Source organism: Leptopilina boulardi, unplaced genomic scaffold (genome assembly GCF_019393585.1).
Source record: "Leptopilina boulardi isolate dan_hultmark-lab unplaced genomic scaffold, ZJU_Lbou_2.1 LbouV2_32, whole genome shotgun sequence".
Taxonomy (NCBI): domain Eukaryota; kingdom Metazoa; phylum Arthropoda; class Insecta; order Hymenoptera; family Figitidae; genus Leptopilina; species Leptopilina boulardi.
In genome coordinates this window covers 1019593-1032348 of record NW_026137885.1, presented here as the reverse complement: position 1 = coordinate 1032348, position 12756 = coordinate 1019593, and the positions used below count along the sequence as shown (strand labels likewise).

General features: G+C 26.2%; 5 protein-coding genes across 6 annotated transcripts in view; 1 reads left to right on the top strand and 4 right to left on the bottom strand.

Annotated features, from left to right (window-relative positions):
* Positions 1-901, bottom strand: part of LOC127284172 (FK506-binding protein 5-like) — a 63050-nt gene extending 62149 nt beyond the window's left edge. Inside the window, exon 1 of the mRNA XM_051309488.1 lies at positions 289-901. Coding sequence (XP_051165445.1) covers positions 289-467 — 179 coding nt within the window. The 5' untranslated portion in view covers positions 468-901. The remainder of the gene's footprint in view (positions 1-288) is intronic.
* Positions 902-1112: 211 nt separating this feature from the next.
* LOC127284195 (B-cell CLL/lymphoma 7 protein family member B) lies at positions 1113-3068 on the bottom strand. The gene is made up of 4 exons (XM_051309521.1): positions 2825-3068; positions 2642-2717; positions 1934-2039; positions 1113-1864 (listed from the first exon to the last, which is right to left on the bottom strand). The coding sequence occupies exons 1-4, from the start codon at positions 2914-2916 to the stop codon at positions 1746-1748; spliced, it is 393 nt and encodes a 130-aa protein (XP_051165478.1). The 5' UTR covers positions 2917-3068; the 3' UTR covers positions 1113-1745.
* A 421-nt stretch (positions 3069-3489) lies between these two features.
* LOC127284183 (protein OSCP1) lies at positions 3490-5210 on the top strand. Its single transcript, XM_051309504.1, has 4 exons — positions 3490-3848; positions 4076-4395; positions 4465-4742; positions 4808-5210. The coding sequence occupies exons 1-4, from the start codon at positions 3737-3739 to the stop codon at positions 5172-5174; spliced, it is 1077 nt and encodes a 358-aa protein (XP_051165461.1). The 5' UTR covers positions 3490-3736; the 3' UTR covers positions 5175-5210.
* A 117-nt stretch (positions 5211-5327) lies between these two features.
* Positions 5328-6859, bottom strand: LOC127284182 (enoyl-[acyl-carrier-protein] reductase, mitochondrial). The gene is made up of 4 exons (XM_051309503.1): positions 6611-6859; positions 6093-6551; positions 5791-6021; positions 5328-5696 (listed from the first exon to the last, which is right to left on the bottom strand). Exons 1-4 carry the CDS (start codon positions 6770-6772, stop codon positions 5466-5468), a joined length of 1083 nt encoding a protein of 360 aa, XP_051165460.1. The 5' UTR covers positions 6773-6859; the 3' UTR covers positions 5328-5465.
* A 1476-nt stretch (positions 6860-8335) lies between these two features.
* On the bottom strand, positions 8336-12754 carry LOC127284203 (pre-mRNA-splicing regulator female-lethal(2)D). 2 transcript variants are annotated; one of them, XM_051309526.1, is made up of 6 exons: positions 12587-12754; positions 11494-11822; positions 9784-9908; positions 9541-9719; positions 9307-9461; positions 8336-9223 (listed from the first exon to the last, which is right to left on the bottom strand). In XM_051309526.1, exons 2-6 carry the CDS (start codon positions 11717-11719, stop codon positions 8493-8495), a joined length of 1416 nt encoding a protein of 471 aa, XP_051165483.1. In that variant the 5' UTR covers positions 11720-11822; positions 12587-12754; the 3' UTR covers positions 8336-8492. The 2 variants fall into 2 exon arrangements, with proteins under 2 accessions (XP_051165483.1, XP_051165485.1); XM_051309528.1 differs by lacking the exons at positions 11494-11822; positions 12587-12754 and adding an exon at positions 10354-10869.
* Positions 12755-12756: the final 2 nt, after the last annotated feature.

Here is a 12756-nt window from a genome sequence, read left to right as displayed (position 1 = left end):
ATAAAGCAAACGTAAAAAAAAACGTATTTACTTAATAATAAAAACTAATTAGAAAAATAAATATTTGTTCATTATAGAAATATTTATGAAAATATAAAAAATTTCACTTTATAACTATATAACAATGAAAAACTATTTCTCTTATTAATATTTATAACAAAGATGAGTTTCTCTATCTTTGTGGATAAAAATTAAATTTACTATGACTCATTGATAAGAATTAGATAATATATATATATATATATATATATATTGAAATAATTCACTAACTACATCGGTGTCACTTACTTTTGATTGAGGTATTGAAGAGTCATATCGATGACTTCACCCACAATTTCGCCTTCAGTAACATCATATCCGCACATTTTTACAGGGAGTTGATCATCGGGATTTAAATTTGAGATGAAATTATTAAAAAAACACTGATATGAGCCAAGATAATCGCCTTCTTCAATATCCACAGACATTTTGCTTATTTTAGCCACAAAATAGTAAAAGCAAAAAAAAAAAAAAAAACAACTTGTCACACAAAACGGTTACACTGAATTCTCTTGTTTTTTTTTTTTAAATACTATCGCTATAATTCCCGATGAAATTAAAATAAAATAGACGCTTCCACTACAATTTTTTTTCTTTTGTTTTTACTTGCACCAAATACAACTCGATTTTTTTTTAGGTTACGTCACTCATTCATCGAAAGAATATAATCTTGTCCGCGTGAATTTCACCACGAAGTATTACAAGTCCGCGTGTTTTCAACACTATAGAACAAAATTCACAGTCAAAACAACTCACATTTACTTTTTTTTCCTCTCTTTTTTTTTTTCTTTTCTTTTCTTTGCGTGTATTAAAAGAGAGCTGGCGATGCCAATTGTTGGGCGCGCTAAAAACCGTTTCAACTATTACGTTGAGTTACGTTGAGTCGCGGTAACTTTTGAAAACTAAACTTACGTAACTTTCAGTAAATTACACTTTTCTTTTTGTAATTTTAAAAATTCGACAAAGATTTATTTTTTGTTATCCGTTTTCTTTTTTTTTTAATTATTTATATAAATTGAAAAAACGTAACTTTCCAATCTTGCCTAATTGTATAGAAAATAATAACAAAAATATAATTTTTTTTTTTTTAGTTTATATATTTAAAAAGTAGTCAAGATTTGTTGTACTTCTAATAAAATGCATACAAGTAATGCACTCATACAAATCCAGTCACTCGTTCCTTAAAATTACAATTAGAACTTATTCCAAAGTAATATTTACAATTTGTAATATAGATTATCTAAATAAGAAAATTATAATTCTTAAATAACACAAATTAATTGAAATACATATACCAAACGCAAAATGAAAAAAAAAAAAAAAAAAAACTAAAATCCTTGTCATACTCTATTTTTGTAAATAACAAAATTAGATTTTAAATCACAGAATATTGAAATCTGACGATTATTTTTCGATGAATATTAAATGGATTAATTTTTCGTTATTTTGACACTAATATTGAATTTGTGCATTTTTTTTCTATTTTAAATTATTTCTTTGTTCCGAAAATTTTTTAATTGTACAAATAAATTTTCTTTAAACACATTATCGTATAAAAGAAATACGACTTTTTGTTTATCTCGTATTTCCTTAATAACCCGTGAAATTCATATAATATTCACACACTTCAACGTGTGTAAATTAATAAACATTAGAGATATATATATATTTATTTAAATTATTTAAAATTATAAATGACGTTATTTTTAATCAGTCTTTAATCGTTTCGGTGTTGGTTCACTGTTTTGTGAATTAGAATCTTCGGAAAATCCTAAATGCGATGAGAATTCAGTTATTCCTTGAGAATCACTGACTGTTGAGAAACCTAAAAAAAAACAAGATCGTTATTATCTTTTTCGAATTTTGTTGATTTTATTAAAATAAAATAATTTACATGTATTTGAATCTTCTGTGAGTCCAAAATTTGAATTTGAAGAATCCAAACCTCCTTTCCTCGGTAATCCATTTTCTTTGTCAGCTACTATTTTACTCTTTTTCTTCTGCATTAACAAAATTTATTCCATTCGTTTAAATGGTAAACAAAAATTAATAAGAATAAAAAATATAAATGTAAATAAAAATTAAAAAAAAAAATTAATTAATGTTAAAAAAAATATAAAATAAAATTTAAAGATCTCAGCATCACAGATAACTACTTACTTTTCTTCTTCTAACTTTTTCTTTAATTAATTCAACAATTTTGAAAAATCACTTTCTTCTTCTCTTCTTAATAAAAAAAAAAAAAAAATTCTTCCATTTTCATTGAATATAAAATAAACTTATAAAAACTGAATTCTATTTTTAAGTAAAACAATACAAAAAATATATATTTTTCATAATGTAAAAAATAGTAAAATAAATGTATTAAAATTTTTCCTGTAGATACTGTCTAAAAACTTTATTTTCTTTTCTAAAACAAGAAACGACGTTTCGTTCCCAAATATTTAAAAAAAAAACGTAATTCTAGATTTAAAAAAATATTATTTCAACAATATTAAGCACAAGAAAATATTGTTTGAAATATAAACAAAAAACAATAAATAATACTATATAGTGAAAAAATGATTTAAAAATTGAAAAAAAATAAATAAATAAAACTCACTTGCTCAAGCGTCGAAATTGGAACCCATTTATAAATTTTCATTGTTGTTTCTCCTATGGTCACCCATTTTTTTTCCCTGGAAAATTAAAATCACAAATGTTATAAATAAACAATTATTTGAAAAACATGAGGAAAAAAAAATTGAAAAAATTTGTGAGAAAAAAAAACAATTGTTTTCATTACCAGTGTCTAACTTTGTCCACAACTTGCATAACACGTTTAACATCATCTTTAGCTCGACTTCGAGTTTCTGCACGTATAGACCGAGACATCATGATATTTATTATTGAAAAATACGTGAAACAGAATAATTTTCTCACTTTATTAATTCAATTTTTATAGAATAAATTCCGAGACGTAAAGAGGTTAGAAAAGTGACAGTGCTTGGAATTCGTTTACGTACTTCGCCATTTTTATTAGAAAGTTTTTTCACTTTAATAGAACCAATCACAAGCAAATATTTCTCTTCGTTCCATATTTTCATTGGTTTCCCTAAACAAGAATGGGGGAACGGCGTCTTATTGAAATCTCCAATCACATTACAAAATTCCCATGATTGTCAGGGTTGGGTTACAAATTCAAAAAAACAGTGTTGCCAATCAAAAAAGCGCGCGATTTAAAATATTTCAAAATGTTTTTCTCTTTTTTTTGCGGTAATTTATTTTCAAAGTACAAATAAATAAATTTTTATATTTTATTTAATAAAAATTATATAATTATATAATTATATAATTACAAATATAGAATAGTATAAAAATTCTAATACTTGCAAAATATAAAATTGATAAATAAAATGAAAAACAATTACAAGAAGGCTAATAAATTTTTTTACGACTGTAAATAATGAATTGATTTTTTTCTTTTATGATTTACTATATATATATATATACATACCTGTGTGTCCACTTGAGGTATAAGTGGAAAGTTACATGTTTCTGCGCCGACTCACTTTGAAATTATATTTCACTGTTCCACTTTATAAAAAAAAATCGCGCCGTTTCCTTGGAAACATTTGGTCATTATAAGACAAACTCTTCAAAAGAATTGAACGAAAAAAACGAAAAAAAAAGGGAAAATTTAATATTTAAATTCAAAATGTCAATTAATACGACACCTATTTTTTATCTCAATTTGGGTGGCGAAATGTTATATATTTTACGACAAAGATTAAAAGCACAGAGGATCGATGTTGAGAAATCTATTCAAGGCTAGAAATTAATTTATTATTCAAAACGCACAACTGGCACAAATAATGATTTTTGCACTAAAATTGTTTTTCTTCTTTTTAGAAAACAAATTTTCTTTTTTTAATATAGAAACTTTTAATAAAATTTTAATTATTTTCAATTTAAATGAAATTTTATAATTTGAATTGTTAAAAAATATTTTTTTTTTTTGAGAGAATAATGTAAATAAAAAAAATTTTATTTACAGTTCTTGATGATGTAACTCTCGCCTTGTTGGATCCTAAAACACTTTCGTTAATTTTTGAAAAAACCCCATTAATGGACCTTGCTTCGATTCGTTCTATTTTAGAGAGTGTTATTCTCTGTTCAATAATGAAATTAGATGGAAACAGTATGAATAAATTATTTGAATTAATGTACACAATGGTGAAATATCAATTGACAACTGCAACTGGACCAAGGGAAGTTGTTTTAATAACATTAAATCACACTGATGCAATGCGAGATATGGTTACTGATGAAAATGCCCACCAATGCGTTAGTTTAGTTCATCAAATGATAATCGATGTAAGTATTAAAAAATTTAAATAAGAATTTTATTTTAAAAATTAATAATAAAAAAAAAAAAAAATACAGTTATATTCAAATCTAACGTACGAGGAAATATGGAAAGTGAGAAACGAATGTTTACAAGTTTTAAATCCAATAAAAATACGAATGACAATTCTTTTGAGACTCGGTCTTCAAAATGAAAATGCCACCTTCAATATTGGAAAACAAACTTATAACGAGAGATACGAACAAAAAAGGTCACAAATTGGTAATTTAAAATTAACAGACGTTAATTGCGATGAAACAAAATTTGGCTCTTTCGAACTTTTTGGCAATCGAATCACTTTATTGGGAAGAAATATGTAAGTATATATATTTATTTTTGAAAAAAAAATTGATTTCATTATTATTAAAAAATTAAATTTAGATACTGTCCTTCGTATGGAAATATTCCAAAATCAACATTGAAACCATGTTTAAAACGAAATAGTCGACAATTAATGACCGATTCAGGATCTAAAGCTGAACTTGGAATGCTTGCATTACAATTGGGAACTGAAGAAACAACATATGAAAGGCCATTTAGTTTAAATCTTTATATAAGCGATGAGAATATGAATTCACAAAATGATGGAAATGAATTAAAAGAAAATGAAGAGAAATTAAGTGAAAATAACGCAAGTATTGATAAAGAATACAAAAATAAATTAGAAAATTTGTGCGCTGATTTAAAAGACGAATCAACGAATATCAAACAAACTATGGATCTTCTTAAACTTCTCGACGAAGTTTAATGATTTTTATTTATTTTTTAATTTCTCTAATTTATTCCAATCTTTTTGTACCTTGATTTAAAAAAAAAAAAATTAAGTATTTTATTTACCTGATTTTTATTCCTGTTCGATAATAAACGTCCAGTGTTCATTCGAGATTTGTAATCAAAAAAATCAGTAAAAAATTTTCCATTTTTAATGCAAATATTGTACACTTGTACATTTTGAATAAATGCACATATAATCCAAAAATTATATATTTATTTTTGTTTCTAATTTTTGTTATTTTCACGACAGAGAGAGAGAAAATTTTCAATTTTTCTCCAAATCGAGAATATATTTTAATCCCTGTTTACCATCAAGCTTTAAAGCATTTTCAATTGCTTCCTTATAATTTGAAAATGGAATAATTTTATAAGGTGGTGCAATTAATTTTTTATCTTTGAAATATTTTGCCAGCTCCTCATACATTTTGATTCTTTCATTTGAATTTAAATTCTGTTTATTCCACGCTGTCATCCAAAAACCTTTTACTGTTACGTCCTAAAAAAAAAAAAGAGGAAAACAATTTTTTTTGAAATTTCGTTTCATTAAAAAGAAATTATTAGAAATTTTAATAAAATAGAAATAAAATTACCTTGAAAATTAAAGCCGATGTGGGAATAGTAACAGGCTCACGTGACATTCCACCATAAGTGACCATAACACCACCATGACAAAGATGTCTCAAAACATCAGTTGCATTCTGTCCACCAATGCAATTTAAAGCTAATTTTGGTTGTGATAATTTTTTACTTTTAAATAAATCCGTTTTTCGTAATTCACTTTCCGTTAAAACTTCACTCGCTCCCATTTCTTTGAGTTGTGACTAAAAAATACACATTTTTTTTTTTTAAATTAAGAAAGAGAATAAATAAAAAAAAAAAATTTTTTCTATACCTTTAAATCGGAAATATCAGATCTATCTCTAACGACACTGACATTTTTATAGTTCCATATTTTACAAAGTTGTGTCACTAATTGTCCAACAGCTGAATTTCCACCGTTTTGAATAACTGTATCTCCTGAATTAAGTTGAACAAAATCTTTCAACATTCTATAAGCTGTACATGGATTTACATTTAACATACTCGCTTCAACAGTTCCAATGTCTTTTGGAATTTTCATAAGATCATCAGATTTATAAATTCCTTCCGTTCTCCATGTTCCAATATTTGAAGCATTTGGAACAACTCTATCGCCAATTTTTAAATTCTCAACATTTAATCCAAGATCTATTATTTCACCAACACCTTCATTGCCAGGTACTGCTGGCAATGTTGGTTTACTGGGATATTTCCCCTGAATTGTATTAATATCAGCCGGATTGACAGGCGATAATAACCATTTTACCCTAACCTAAATAATTTAATTATTTTCACGATTTCAACCCAAATAATTAATAATAAAATTATTACCTGATTAATTCCCGGTTTATTTATTTCATCAGTTTGACATTCAAGAACATTGAATGGTTCACCGTATTCTTTGTAAAGTAATATTTTTGACGAAACAACACTCATATTACGAAAAACAAACAATTTTGCCGTTGATTCTGTTAATAATTTAGAAGCAGACATTTTAATATCACTGACAATTACTTTAAGATAATAAAAATATAAAATAACTTCACCGCAGTTGACGGTTGTTTTGTCTTTCCTTCGAGGTTAGGCTGGTTAGGTATCAAATAGCAGACGACATTCTTCTGTTTCATGGCGGGAAAAAATTTGAATTTGAATATTCAAAAATACAGACTCCCAAAAAATACAAATTCAATTAAAATAAATTACGATAAAAAACACCATTTTCTTATTTACAAATAATCTCTTTTTATTAATTATCTTTATTGTACAAAAATTAGATTCAAAAATTTACGAGAAATTAAATTTTCTTTTTACTAAATTGACGAGTTGAAAAATTTTCTATTCAACAAAGAATACAATATAATTATACGTTTTTTTTCTTTTTTTTTTTGCAATCGTCAAATTTTAATTACAAATAAACAAATAGATTATTCACAATCTACAATTCCTTTTCAGAACACTAATAAACTCAATTGGGAATGTCCAAAAAAAAAAAAATAATAAATAAATATATTTCAAAAGAACAAAAATTGTTTTGCAAATTTTTTACTATTGATAATAATATCAATATTTAAATATTTTGTACAATTGGTCCAAAAAAAAAATTGATATATTCTGAGAAATGAAAATATCAAACGTTTTATACAATTATTGAAAAAACTCTCGTTTCAAAACACTGTTAATTCTTTTTTTTTTTTTAAATTGTATAATAATAGATCCCCAATCTTATATTACAAATCTTGAAAGTACATTAGATGCAGGCCTTAATATTATAATTTATCATACATTCACTATCAATTGCGTTAAATATTCCTCATATTTTAAACGTTCACGTGAACGAAATTAAAAATAATTTTTTTTTTTTAAATTAGAATAAACTGAAAGACAATATTTTAAATTTTGTCCTTTTTTTCATTGCATTAATTTATCTGAAATTAATAATATTTGAAATTAAATTTCCTTCAATTAAACGTTTAGAATTGTTGGAATATTAATATTTATATATATATTTATACAGAGAAAAGAAAAGTTTTTTAGAGCCTGGAATTTATTCTAAAAAAAAAAAAAATTCCCACGGTTTATTAGTAAAAAAAAAAGTGTTTTCAATTCATCAAAATATACAACGTTTCTTAATTTTAATTAAGAATAAAATAATTCTTCCAATAAGAAAGCCAATTTTTTATTTCTATCTCGTTAAATAAAATATCAAAACTAGAATTGAAATCAGAATTCATAATTGAATTTCAAAATGAACTAAAATTTGAATTCAATTCGAATTCAAAAAAAAAAAAAATTCCGAGATGGAGATTATTTTCTCTTACTCGTGAAAAAAAAATTAATTAAACGAGAAGAGCATTGAAATTGCAATTCGAAAATGAATTGAAAATCCAGTTGAGCAGCTTAAATATTTTCAATAAGAAAAAGTTTCCGATTAATTAATATATTAATTTTTTTAATTTACCCTTTTTTTTGTAAATTAGAAAAATTGATTCTAAAATCAAGGATCAAGAGAGTCTAGTTTAAAAAAGTGTTTTTAATTTTCTTCTAGATGATAATTCAAATTTTATTATTCAATCTTTTTAATATTATTTTATATTCAACTTGAAGAAATTCACTTTTTTTAACTAGATTTCAGCAACCTACTTTGGTCACATTTTATAAAAACAAAAAAAAAACAAAGGAAGAATATTTAAATTTTCCACTCGATAATAGAAATTTATTCAGGATCGCTTTGGAGTGTCTCGCCATTAGTCAATACCAAAGCATCGTCATCGGCTTCGTTGTAATCAATCGAAATGATGCTTTCTCTTCGTTTCTTTTTGTGAATTCTTTCCTCATCACTACCCGGTACACTTTTGTCTCTCTTCGTCCTATCCCTACCCCTCGTTGTCCTTGTCAACACTTCTTCACCATTAGTCTTACCACTAGATTTCAAATTATTTTTATTATTTTTAGTCCTTAACGTCCTTCGATTAGTGTTTCGTGATGATTCCTCCTCATCGTCACGATCACTTAGCTCTTCATTTTCAACTTTAATAATCAAGGCAGGTGAATCACGTGAGCTTTCATCATTTTGTTCTGTTTCTGATATTCCTTTTAAATCAGTTCTTTCCGATTTTTCATCACTTTCACCACCAACACTTATTGTTGTTGATTTTTCATCAGGCAATGGTGGAGTTCTTGCACCTTTACACAATTCACTTTCTTCATTTTTCAAATCAACACTTTGAACAACAATTTCCTCTGATTCAGTTTTAATTGGCGGTGTATGTGGCGATAGACCGTTTGTCAAATTATTTTCACTTGAATTTGTTTTCAATGATGCATTCTCCTGTTGTAAAAGTGTCACTGATTCGCGGGCCTTACGTAATTCCTGTTGTAAAAAGTATATTGTACTCTGCATTCCCTCAACGTCTTCATCCAAATCTTGGAGAAATTCATCTAATTCTGTTGGGAATTCGTTATTAATTTTAAATTTTGAAATTAGTATTTCAATTTTTTTTTTCGGTAGAAATTATAAAATAACTTACCACTTTGTGATTTTTTCACTTCCTCACTAAAACCTTTTTGAAGTGCAAGTTCACCTTCTAATTTTGCTATTCTCCCACTGGCAATCATTCTTCCTAATTCTTCATTTTCTTGATAAAGCAATCTGCATTTTGCCATTAATCTCTTTCCAGTATTGCTGTAATATTGAAAATAAAATTTAATAAATTTTTAGTAATTATTTCATTTTTTTTTTTTTCCGAAAAATTTCAAAATACCTATCGGGTGTGAATTTCCAAGCACTGAGTTCATTTTGCGTGTCTTCCAATTTTGCTTTTGTTGTTGTCAATTCTTGTCTTAATTTTTGAATTAAAATATTTACAGCAGGATCTAATAAGGCGGATCTCAACGCTGCGGCGGACGGTGCTTGGGCGGCTTTCATTTCAGAAATTTGATTCTATTGGCAATAAAAAGTGCAATTAAATAAAAATTAATTTAATTAATATAAAAACAAAACTTACAACATATTCCTGTAATTCCTGTTCCTTAGAAGCAAGTCTTCTAACTAGAATTTTTTCTCTATGCGATGCTTCAGAATATTGTTGTCTGTACTTCTCTTCTGATTCTCGTAACGAAGAAATTTCGCCTGCAAGAAAATTGTTTTTCAATCTAAAAATCCATTATTTTTTTTCACCTTCAGGCACAATTCCTTATTCCAAATATTTCAAAGAAATGCAAATTTAAAATAAAAAATAAGTTCTGCAAAAAAATGAAAAAGAATCTATTTTCCAAATTCATTGATTATAACTATATGAGAATTGTACCAGAGGTAAAGAAATTGCAAAAATTCGTTTATTACTTTCACTATTTTCTACTCGTAAAAAAAGAAATTAAAAAAAAACGTACACGAATCGCGGCGAATTTGTTATTATTATTTTTTTTTTTTGGAAACGGGATTTTATAGAATAAATGCCTATTGGCTCAATCTACTATTAATAATGTGCGCACTATAAAAGAAGTTTTTTTTTTTTTTTTTTTTAATAGATTAAGATTGATTGCTCTGACAATTGGCATCATTAATTGACGCATACTTTGATATATCTGCTGCTGTTGCAGGCGCCATCGGTTGTGCTCCATCGGTGTTCTGATTTTCTCCCCCAGAGAAATCTGCATAGCTTCCAGCAAACCGATTTTTTTGACATTTTTATAAGAAATTGAGAGAAAAAGGAGAGAAAAAAAAATGTGTACGTGTCTCAGAGAGAAAGAAAGAGAAAAAATTGAATTTTCAAAAGCGTGATTTTTTTTTTTAAAGAAAATATCTTCAGAACTATTTTTCTCTCGTTGCTTTAATCACAAATCACATTATTAAGCACTGGATTTCTTTTTTCTTTGGCACTTGATTTTTATATTTTTTTTTTTTTGAAAAAAACTTTTCTTTTTTATCAAAAATCGTGAAACAATGTGAGAATTTTAAACACCAACACTAGGCACTGAAGAAGCTAATTCCTCGATTATTGAGAAAATTTTTTTAACCACTCACACTAAAATGCTTTGATATGGGGAAACAAATTCACTTCTTTTTTTGCTTTTCACTCTTTTTTTTCTTTTTTTTGCCGACACAACACAAAACACAATCGCTAAAATTCTAAAAAAAAAAAACACTTAAAAACATTTTTCTTAAAATTATTCTTGTGCTCCTCAATCTTTTAAACGCTAGTAATAAGTAATTCTGTGCGAAAAAAAATTCCTATAAATTTTCGCTGAACGTAATTTTTAAATTTTGTTGCAAATTCATTTTTTGTTACAATTTAATTATTTGGAAAAATTTCTATTATAACACTGGAGAATTTTTATCTTGAGAGAAAATAAAAAATCACGTTAAACGAAAATTTGACGAAATTCAGTTTTTTTTCAAAATTCAACAAATTTTCGTGAGAAATGAATGATTTTTGTTTTAAAAATCTATTTCTCGTTTAGAATTTACTCAAATTTTTTTTTCTTTTTTGTTCTCGCACAGATGTGTAAAAAATAAAAAAAATATTTCACAACCAAGAAAAAAAAAAGAAGAAAAACTTAGCGTCTCTAAGAGAGTCTTGCCTCGGAATAGCGAAAGAAACTCATTTATTTATTTATTATTATTATTATTCTTTTTTTTTTTTTTTGAATATTTTTCAGTTTTAAGAAGAAATGTGGGTGAGTGAAATGCTCTCACTCTCATGTGATCTCAGTACCTTCCTGGGCTGCCGCCTGTGCCTCTAGATATTCCACATATAAATCCTGTTCACGCCATTTGGCCACGAACTCGTCCTTTGTCAAGTTGTCCAGTTGTTCAATGATTTTCACACGACGTGGTTGTTTCGGTGAACGAGGACTATTTGGCTTTCCACTTGAAACATCCTGAGGACTCTTAGGCGATGACGGACCCGCCGATTTCACATCATTGCCCTCTTCTGCCATTTTGCTTTATTATTACCCTCTAATAATTGTTTTTTTTTAAAAACTCTAGCGCGCTGATTTTTTCCCTTTTTATTCCCTTAGTTTCTCACACAGGAACATTTGTCTGAAAATAAATACAAATTTTTCTTTCATATCGAATTATTATAATTTGGAGAAACGAAGACTTAAAATATTCAATATAAGAAATAATAATAATATATAGGTATTTAAATATAAATTTAATCGAAAGAAATAGCTCTGTTTTATTTTTATTTCAGAAACTATAAGGTTATGTCAATGGATCGAAATTAAAAATAGTTCCTAATTTACATTTTCAAAATTAAACTACCAAATATTTCAGAAAACATTTTTTTACTATTTCACAATAAAATTGTCCCCAAAAATTTAAATAGAATTTTTTTTTTTTCGCCAAAAAAATATCAAAATAGATAATAATTTTGTCTATATATTAGATCAACATTTTTCAAAGCACTTAAAATGGGGAAAATGGAAAAAAAATCAATTATAATTGAAAGTGGAAATAATCTTAAAATGTTCGTTTTCACGTCAAGTAATTTATATTAAAGTCACTGAAACTTAAAAATGGAAATCACAAGCAAGAACGACGCCATTATTTTCAACATGTCCGTCCAAGATTGTATGGCATCATTCTCTTAATTCAACTGCAAGTGTTTTTAATTAGTCAAACAAAAAAATTATATAATTCAATTAATTATAAAGTATATAACCAAATGGCGTTTCATATTTCATGAACAAATTATTTATACATATGAAAAATAAAAAACCTCTTTGAGATTGATGACTATCGGGGGGATTGTTGTTGAAAGAAAAGTTGTTTTTCTTTTTGTCAATATCAACAATGAATACCTTGTTTTATGTAAAATATCAGCTTGCAAATGTTTTAAACGTTCATTGAGCATTTCCTTATGCATCCTGTGAATACACTGACATTGTATTTTTGATTTCTTTTTTTTTTACACAAGTCACTTTTTAACGACATACACAGAATATATATATATACCAGAAACTATATAGTA

Bases quoted from the DNA above. Each gene is read 5' to 3' on its own strand.
- LOC127284195 (XM_051309521.1), bottom strand. From the start codon at position 2,916: ATGATGTCTCGGTCTATACGTGCAGAAACTCGAAGTCGAGCTAAAGAT. The intron at 2,718-2,824 runs GTAATGAAAACA...TTAATTTTCCAG, and splicing joins GTGGACAAAGTTAGACACTG to GGAAAAAAAATGGGTGACCA. The intron at 2,040-2,641 runs GTGAGTTTTATT...TTGTTAATGCAG, and splicing joins CAATTTCGACGCTTGAGCAA to AAGAAAAAGAGTAAAATAGT.
- LOC127284183 (XM_051309504.1), top strand. From the start codon at position 3,737: ATGTCAATTAATACGACACCTATTTTTTATCTCAATTTGGGTGGCGAA. The intron at 4,396-4,464 runs GTAAGTATTAAA...AAAAAAATACAG, and splicing joins TTCATCAAATGATAATCGAT to TTATATTCAAATCTAACGTA. The intron at 4,743-4,807 runs GTAAGTATATAT...AATTAAATTTAG, and splicing joins ACTTTATTGGGAAGAAATAT to ATACTGTCCTTCGTATGGAA.
- LOC127284182 (XM_051309503.1), bottom strand. From the start codon at position 6,772: ATGTCTGCTTCTAAATTATTAACAGAATCAACGGCAAAATTGTTTGTT. The intron at 6,552-6,610 runs GTAATAATTTTA...TAAATTATTTAG, and splicing joins ATAAACCGGGAATTAATCAG to GTTAGGGTAAAATGGTTATT. The intron at 6,022-6,092 runs GTATAGAAAAAA...TGTATTTTTTAG, and splicing joins CTGATATTTCCGATTTAAAG to TCACAACTCAAAGAAATGGG.
- LOC127284203 (XM_051309526.1), bottom strand. From the start codon at position 11,719: ATGGCAGAAGAGGGCAATGATGTGAAATCGGCGGGTCCGTCATCGCCT. The intron at 9,909-11,493 runs GTACTGAGATCA...ATTTTCTTGCAG, and splicing joins ACAGGCGGCAGCCCAGGAAG to GCGAAATTTCTTCGTTACGA. The intron at 9,224-9,306 runs GTAAGTTATTTT...AATTCCCAACAG, and splicing joins AGTGAAAAAATCACAAAGTG to AATTAGATGAATTTCTCCAA.